Source organism: Buceros rhinoceros, unplaced genomic scaffold (assembly GCF_000710305.1).
Source record: "Buceros rhinoceros silvestris isolate BGI_N320 unplaced genomic scaffold, ASM71030v1 scaffold17094, whole genome shotgun sequence".
NCBI classification, from domain to species: domain Eukaryota; kingdom Metazoa; phylum Chordata; class Aves; order Bucerotiformes; family Bucerotidae; genus Buceros; species Buceros rhinoceros.
Window position 1 is genome coordinate 1 of NW_010406681.1, and position 9349 is coordinate 9349.

General features: G+C 39.0%; 1 protein-coding gene across 2 annotated transcripts in view; it reads left to right on the forward strand.

The window, feature by feature from the left end:
* The first annotated feature begins 269 nt into the window (after positions 1-269).
* Positions 270-9349, forward strand: part of CAMSAP2 (calmodulin regulated spectrin-associated protein family, member 2) — a 78806-nt gene continuing 69726 nt past the window's right edge. For both annotated transcript variants that reach the window (XM_010134218.1, XM_010134219.1), the window contains exon 1: positions 270-408. In XM_010134218.1, coding sequence (XP_010132520.1) covers positions 270-408 — 139 coding nt within the window. The remainder of the gene's footprint in view (positions 409-9349) is intronic.

Sequence of the window (9349 nt, forward strand, 5' to 3'; positions counted from 1 at the left end):
GGGGCTGTTTTTCGGAGGGTGGGGGGCGGCGGCGTGAGTGAATTGAGACAAAGAGCGAGGAGGAGGAGGAGGAAGAAGAGGACACTCGGGCTCTGCCACATTCCTGTGCAGAGGAAGGCGGGAGGCGGCGTTAGCCCTTTACGGACAGCTGGGTTCAGGGCTGCTGCCCTCAGCTGCTGTCGGCGTATTCGCAGAAGGCTCTCCGGGCCGCGGGAGGAAGAGGAGGAAGAACCATGTAAGTTCCGAATTGTCAGGGCTCCTGTGAGAAGATGGGGGATGCCGCAGATGCCAAGGAGATGAAGAAGACTTTCATTGTTCCTGCCATCAAACCCTTTGACCATTATGATTTCTCCCGAGCGAAAATCGCCTGTAATCTCGCCTGGCTTGTGGCCAAAGCCTTTGGGACAGGTAGGTGGCGTCGTCTTCTTCCCTTTCTTTGATGCTGGTTCCTGCTCGGTTGCTTCGCTCCGGAGGACGTTCGAGCCCTTCCCTGAGGAGCTGGGAATGGAGGGGAGGGGGTGCGTGGAATATGGTTTTGGTCTCTTTCCTCAGCTTTAGGTTCCCTTAGAATTTGTGGAATTATGGGGTTTTCTTTAATTGCCTATAATCTTTTTGGAGTAATGCCACTGTGTCCATTAGCCAGTAGCTTTTGTGTATTGGACCCAATACAGTTTTGATTGAGGACTCCAGCTCTGTAAATGATGTTGTATTTATTCCCCGGGTCGCACTTGGAGAATGTGAAAAAAAAAAAAACAAACCACCAGCAATCCATGTTTGTCATCTCGAAAAATTTCTGAATATTGTTGAAGAGCTGAATTGGGAGCTAGCGATGGAAGTGATGTGTGCTGTTAGTTTTGACATGTGTGGCAGTAGCCTGTAGCCTTTTGAGTGGTTAAGCCATTTGAGAAGGGTTTCAGGGAAAAGAGCATTTAACGTTTTGGCCTGCACAATACAGAAGGCTCTCTCTCCCTGTCTGTGAGCATAAATAGAATTGATTGTAATGTCTCCAAAAGGCATCACTGCTCTGTCTTTGAAAACCTGGGCCTTGAGGAATACCAGACCTATTATTCTATGTCTGAAATGTTGTTGGGCCTTGAGGAATACCAGACTTACAGAGGTCTCCTGGAGGAAGCACTTTGAAAAATCTACCAAGCTGGGTTGTTGGTTTTTGGTGGAAGGTTGTTTGAGTTGTGGGGTTTTTTTTGTTTGTTTTTAATTACAGCTGTAATATATTAATAACTTCATTTTCTGTGGGTTAGAAATAGACCTTTTCTTTGAAAGGTGTGTTAAGTATTTTTACCCTTGTTCTTTGTAGAATAACAGGAAAAGGTTCCTCCTTCTAGAATTTTACACCTTTTGCATTTAAGGCCAGAGCATTGTTATGTATTTGAACAGGGTTGAAAGTGTACTTTTGTGATGCCTCTGGGAACTGATGATATGTGACGTGGTGCTTCCAAAACTCCAAAAACCTCTTTCCACGTCGTTGAACCTAGTGAAATTTCAGTAAGGTCAGTCATCATCATCATGTCTTGGCTTCACAGATTTGGAAGATTTGGGAAGGGCTTTCCCCACGCTCACTGCAAGCGCGCTGATGGCTGAAAAGGCCAATGCGGGATAGGCAAGACTAGTTGCAAAGAGCACTCCAGAAGGTCTCCTTGGGTGGTACAGTCGAGGCATGGTTCTTTCTGCGCTGTCTTTTCTCCTCGAGACTGATTCTACGTGTGCTCTTAAAGGGGACAGCAGCGTTATGTATGGTGTGTCTCCAAATCTCCCGATGGGAGGCCAGGGTGGACCATTGATGGTTGTCAATATGGCCTACTGAAATAAAGTGCATGTTCATCACTTTAGAAAGATCAAAATACTGTTTCCATGTAAAGATTTGTCAATAAACTCTGATTACTTTACTTTGAAATCTGGTAAGTGTAAGTATTTTTATATATGGCTTTATTAGCTATGCAGACGTGAGAAGTAAAATAGTAGTAGTAGTGAAAATTCTTGGAGATACTCGATTCCATATTTTTTAGAGATCATCATCTTTTTAGGCAACTTGGTTCTGTAGGCTCTACTCAAGGGATTCTGGCTGTACAGTGCTTGCACAATTACATAACCCATCATTCTAACCTGAAAACCTTTTTGTACTGGAGTAGAAATTCTCAGCCTGTGGATGAGTTTGACACATTGTCAGCCCGTGGGTGAAAGGTCTTGGTTTATATTGGTCGAGTTCATACTGGATGTGTAAAGCAACTTGCAAGGTACTTTTCTGCTACTTCTCTATAGAAAGTGTGATCCAAAACAAAAGCCTTTACTGTTTCTCTTCGTTACAGTGGTTGTTCTGAGATGCACGAATGAAACATGATTAGAGGGGATAGTACCTCCATACGCTCTCTAAATACTAACATAATGTAATAAATAGGAAGAGAGGTAAACAAACACAGTTGTAGTGTTTCTGATCTCACAGTTCTTCCACTGGGTTAATGTCACTAGTAACCGCAAAAAAGAGTATCTCTGAAGCAGGGAGAAGCAGTATACAGGACTTGGATGCCTGCAAAACAAATGCTTCCTTTATACTTGGAGCAAAACAGAAGAACTGACCTTCACCTTTTCCAAGAAGGAAGGAAGTTTCAGTTTGTTAAATTGTTTTGGTCTTTGGAACAGATCACAACCTCAGTCATGTCTTCTACCTATTGCTATATACATTTGTATGAAGGAAATACAAAGGATAAGTGCTTTTTTTTGTTGAGATTCCTTAAGTGGACAGAATAAGTGAAGGATTTTTCCCCACCCTCTCTGAAATTAATGCCATTCATTTTGATTAATAAAAAGCGTAAGTTCTTGCAATCAGTTGTGAAGAGAATTCTTTCTTGAAAAAAGACTTTGAAATAGGTACTGTTCATTAACATTCACTAGTGACGTTTGATGGTTGGTATCTTTATCCAAAAAGTAAGAAACCAATTGTATGTTGCTTTTGTCCTCAGCGAAGCTGCAAGAATAGAGTGTCTCACAACACAGGCAAGTCAAACTAGGTTGTGTTATTAGTAAAGTGTCTTATGAGAGTAAGAATATACTAACAGCTGTGCTGAAGGCATCTTGTATGAAGAATTTTTTAAGAAATACTAGTTGAAGACAGCATTCATATTTAGGTGTTGAGAGCGTAGGATTTTGTACCTTGATATTTTGCCGCAAGAAAGCGTACCAGTGTTAGGACAGGTCAGGTTTGATGTTTTGCAATAACCAAATTATTTAAGTGACACCACTGGCAGTAACTGAAGCAGGGAAAAATTAACAAGTGTGAGGTATGAAAGTGAGAATGTTTGACTCAAGAAATCGAATTTCTGAACACTAAATTTTAGTCTTAACTCCCTATGCCAGGGGTTAACCATTTCAGTATAGAAAAACTGCTTTTCAGAGAAATGGTTGAATTGTATTGATATTATATGCTTTGACTGAAAAGTATGATGTGACCTACTTCATGGGACTAATTTAAAAAAGGCTTTGATGTTATGTTACTCTGCATCCTTTCTATTTCTAAAACAACAAAATTGGATTTCATTATTTTGGAGGGTGAAGTTTTTTGTCTTCTCACTCTAATATAGTCACAGAAAATGTGGCTGGAAAATTTGTTATCCGTCTGCCTTCCTAAAGACAGCCTGAGCTAAATATACATCATTCCTGACAGATGTTTGTTTAGCCTGTTTTTTCAAAATCTGTAATTATAGAGATTCCGTGGTATGTCTGCTGGTCAGTTTGAATCCTTATTTATCTCTGGATGTTAGAACAGCATAATAATCTCGATGTCTTTTGCTACACTGTAAACCCATTACCTATCCTGTTCCTGGTGGATGGGAGAATGGCAGGCACCTTTCCTATCTGTAATACCTTTCACATGATAAAAACTGTCTCCTCTCTGTTCTGCCATTTAGACAAAATAAGTTTTTTTTCAACTTTGTCCTTGTAAGTCAAGCTGCTTTTGACTTTGTTTTGGGGTTTTGGAGAGGTTTTTTTCTCCTGTATTTTTTCTGTGGTTGATTTGACATGAATTCTGTACTTAAATCTAGATGTAGTAGTCCAGCTAAACCAGCGCAGGGTAGACTGACTTACAGGTAGAATTACTGCATCTTTCCAGCTTATAATACTCTCATTTATTCACTAGAATATGATGTTTGTCATTTTTGCATCAGCCTAGAATTGTTGACTCATTCAGTTGGTGATTCACTGTAGCTCCGTATCTTTCTCTGCAGAACTGCTGCCTACTCAATTGTTCCCATCTTGTAATTGTACGGTTGTATGTTCCTGCTTTGCAGCTATACTTATATAACTGCATCCTATTTTCAAACCACTTCTTCCACATATCAAAATCATCTTGAATTATAATTTTGTCCTCTGAAGTGCTTTTCAATCCCTTTGTAGTTGGAAATTGTTTCTCTAGAACCTTAGCTACTATGAATGAAGATACTAATTCTTGAACCTTGAAGTACGTGTTCTTCCCATTTGATAGGGGACCTCTGAGTACTCTTGGAAAATTGTTTTTCAGACAGCTTTGCGTTCAATTTTTAGTTACTAAGTTAAGACTATCTATGTTATGTGTGGTTCTCAGAAAATTATAGGAAAAATTTTAAAGTCAAGTTAAATCTGCTGCTGTTCTACTGTCCAAACAATACATTATTATTCTGCCACAGTAATAAATTTCACTGGTTTAGAATGAGGGGTTTTTTGACAGGAAAAAACTAAAAACTGAATAAAAGTTGTGCAAGTCTGAGTGCTTGTCCTAAACTTGTGTTTTCTGCATTCAAACTAGTCCATCAACTTTTAACGTTCAATTTATCCTTTGTGTCTGAAGTAATAGATTATAAATTACATCACGTGCAGCTAAACTTTACCCAAGAAACCTGAAAATAGCTTTCTCTTGATGATTAATATGTTCAGAATTTCTATGCAGCTTCTTAGTGCTGTGGGCAGATGTTGCCAGAAGAATAATGAAGGGGGGAAATGGACGTTGCGTATCTCACAGAAACAATTTTAACTAAATGCTCTCAGCTCCTTATGTTGGGTGTTGCAGGCCAGGACATCTTTTAATCTTTTCCTAGCAGACCTAATTTCTTTACTTTTACTAGTAAAAACTTGAAAAAGAGTTTGGAGTATAAAAGCAAATGTTTGAGAATCTTCTGAGGAACCTTTTTGTTTTGTTTAATAGATTCCATCACCTCTCCAAAATAGTTGCTGACATGGATACTTTGGTCAATCCTAAAATCAGTGAATGGACTAATCATCTACTGTGATCTATGTAGAAGTCAAGGGTATCACTTCTTTCTGTAGAACACATTTAAAACATTATTTGACTGCACATCAGGCAAATAAATAAAATAGTATAAGCTTCTGGATCTGTTAGGTTTGGCCACGTCATCCGAGTCATCGCAGTCATCATGGTAGATTGTGCACGTACAGTAGTATCGGAAGGTGAATTCCAAAGTTGTCAGGATTCTTACAATATGTTAGACCTCAGGTGAGGTAGTTTATTATCTGTCCTTTCAATGGCTTCATGTCATTGAGCCTGTTCTGAGCCTATTTTTCTTTAAAACTGAAGTGCCTGTCTGCCAGATGTGTTGGTTACAGTCACTGCTTCAGATCTGAATTACTTACGTTAGGAGAGGAGATGAATTTTATTTCTTCTACCAATACCTGGTTTCTCTTTTATATTTTTTTGACCATGGTTGTGGATACTACTGCAGATATATTTTAACTTCCTCTCCCTCCCCCTGTGATTTACGGTAATCTGCTGGGTTACTTCAGTGACTCCATATTTAAAGGTGGCTCTCATTTGAACTTGATGAGTATTTATATGCTGTTAATCAGGAATTTATCACCTTTCCAATATAAGATGTTACGTAATTTCATTTCTACAGCTAGCTGGTGGATTTTCATGAGCGTAACTGGATATAATTCCACTCCTGAAATTAAGAACTTTCACCTACTTGCTTTGGTGAGCTCAGGGCTCTGAATGAATGCTTTTGCTGATCATTCTGGGAAATGGGAGTGAAAAACCCTCAAGAAAAATACACTGAGTTCTTCCCTTGCTCCTCACCCCCCCTTTTTTTTCTCTTCGACCTTATTACCGTATCAGGTGGTAGTAACAAACTCCTTGCTCTGGAGATGAAATGCAGTGTTAGAAATCTATTTGCCTAATTAACAGTTGTATAGTTCTAGCTGTTGTTGTGTGCTTTTTTTTCCTTCCAATTAAAAGCAGTCTTAAACTAAGAGAACCTGTAAGTCAGATGCTAAAGCAGGTATGTCAGCTCATGTTTATCTAGTAGGCTGGCAAAAGTTTTTTTGGTTTATCTCTAAATTTTGGAAACAATCTTTTTCCCTATTCCATAGGCTATTTAAATCATAGTCATTAGAGTGCTAGCATAGTGATACGGGGTTATAACTATATTATTACCTTTGTATTTCTTACATTTTACCTTTCCCAAAAATAAGTTCTAAAGGCATTTATTCTGATAAGTATTGACCCCTTTATTGCCAGAGTTAATTGTAAGTCATTCTTTTGTTTATCAAAACCTGAATCAATAGGCAGGTTTTAGTCAGGTAGATGTTAAGCTGAGAAGTTTTAATAGGAAATGCTGCTAGCAGACAAATTCTGTATGCTTCGTGAGTAGCGCTTCCTGTTGTGCTACTGAAGATGAAATGTTGGAGGGGATACACAATTCATGTGACCCAGCAGAGCACTTCTTGTGGGATTCTCAGTATTCAAAAAATAATTGAAGTCTGGATGGGCTGTGAAGTGTGTATTTTTTTTATTGGATGTTTTGGAATTTTTTTGTTTGCTGTTTTTGTTTATTTTTAATAAGGAATACATTGTAAGTGCAGCACTGCTGTTAAAACAGTGGATAGTGCTCTGGTTTTGTGGCATCTAGGGGCAGGAGGGCAGGGTCTGTTTGTTCATAGCACTTCTGTGATGGCAAATTCAAGAATCTCTCAAGTTCAGTTTAGTTAGGTGGACGAAGTTAAGAACTGTGACACTGAAATTCAGTCTTCTGTAAATTTATAGGAGTTGGCTTTTTGATACTTTCCCCTAGGCAGAAGTATGCCTGCTGCCTGTTAGCCAAGAACAAGGCAAGCGGCAGACCAATTCAACAAACCAAAAAAGTAAAAATTCATTTTTAATATAAACTTTCATTTAATTTTCTGCTTCCTGATTAAAAGTCTTGCTTCATGATTTTTCTTTTTTCAGTAGCATCAGTTTGATCCATAGATTACTAACCTGCTGTAAATCTTGGAGCTAGAGTCCTCATCAGAGCTGTTGAAGTCTTTAAATTAAAACAGCAAATTGAAATGACTCCCACTTCTGCTGAGGCAACTACAAAAATTCAGCAAAAGCAAAATAATCTCAGTCACACTTCTGACCTGTTCTCAGTCCTCAGATTCCTGACTTCCGTGGAAGGTCCACTCTGGCACCAGATTCTGGCACTAGAATCCTTGGTGAGATTCTGCAAGACTGAATCAAGTGACTTAACACTGTTGCCTTATGGCAGAAGCATACCTCTGCTGTCCTGTGGGAAAAAAGTGTTTGATTCCCTTAAGACCGGGCATAAATTCATCCACTGGTTTGCACTAGGAAGTAGTTAAAGGTATTAGTCAGAATTTTCATGAAATAATTTTATATTAAATCATAACAACTTCTACAGATAGTTGGGGGTTTTTTCTAAATGTCTTTGTTCATTGATGTCAGTAACCTGTGGAGATGAAAGTTTTCTAGGCTGAGGCTTAATGTGGCCTTGTGGCTCCCAAGAATGAGTTTAATTAGAAAGTCCAAGGTGAAATATCTCAACTTGTTTATATTATCCTCAGGAATAAAACAAACAAAAGGAGAGACCTCGTTGACAATGAATTCTAAGTTTTGACTTCCTTAATTTCATAAAACGGGAATTGTTCACTCTTACAAACTTGAAAAAGTATAGTCGTGTAACTCAAAGGATTGTATTCGTTTGTGTGGAAGTCTGGGAATTCTAAAGAGGAATGGTTTGGTCTTAAAGAAAATGTAGACTTTCTACATTAATACAGAGTTTTGTTTATAAAAGAGCATTTAAAGGGAAAGTCAGGGGTGTTAGCCATAAATTTTTGTTAGATGATTCCTTCCCTTTAAAATGGTCTGTTTAAATGGGAAGTTAAATTACAATTTTATCTCCTGGTGGGGAGAAATAATGATCCCTTGTTTGCTTTAAAGCTCAGATTAAGTCCTTTCATTTTTTTTCTTCTCTAAAGACAGCGTCTGCAGGCCTTTTGAGTCCTTTATAATAAATGGAAAAGTTACTTGAAGATATGTAGAATACTGTTTCATAGTTATCCTGATCCTTAAATTTATGTTATTGTTTTGGGCTAATGTGGTATTTCCTTTTTGTTCTTTTCCTTGTGTGTTGAACTTGTACATTAGCTTCATTTCTCTCTTCACAGTTCAAAATTCAAGATCTCAAACTTTGTTTAAAAGCATACCGAGAGAAGATTTCAAAAATTGAAACCTGTGGTCCTGTTGACAATTTTAGGAAAAAAATAGGCTGAAAGCAGTCCCTGGAGATCATCTAGTTTAACCTCCTGCTCCAAGAAGAGCTGGCTTAAAAATTACGAGAGGTTTTTGAGGGCCTTGTCCACTCAAGCTGTGAAAGTCCCCGTAGATGGTGGTTTCACAGTCAGGTTCCCAGGCAGTCTGTGTCTGCTGCTCTTGCTTTGGAGAATTTTTTTTACTTATCCAGCTGAGCTTTCCCCTGTGACCACTGCCTTTTGTCACTGCACAGTCCAAGTCCATGTTTCTGAAACCTGCCTATTGGGCGCAAGAGGAGTGCGGTTACATCCTCCAACCGTCTCTCCAGCAGAAATAACCAGTTCCCTTGGTCCCATCCTAATTTCACGTGCTCAGCTCCCTGAACTCAGTGTCCCTGATGTATCTCTCTAACGTAATTGCTGTACTTGGCCACAAATTTCAAGGTCAGCTGGTACTTCATGGCAATATGTGCAACAAGGTATTTAATTTAAAACTGTTCGTTTGCCTCATGTTTAATCTTGAAAGACTTATCAGCTGGGCAAAGGAAAGGGACTGGTGAAGTGCACATATTGGGAATTAGTGTTAAGATTCTTCCCTGCCCGACAGAGCTGTTTAACAATCTCCAGTCCTGCTAGAATTGTTAATAAAGGCTTTTGACCCTGCTGGTTGGTCTGGTAATCTGCAGACAACTGGATGCAGCCTTGAAATTCCCTTCCACAGGACCACAGAGGCTGCACACACCGATTCTGGAAGGGCTGTTACTTTGAGATCAGTAACAGGCAGTTTCCTCTATGTTGCACCGCTCTGGTTTTGGTT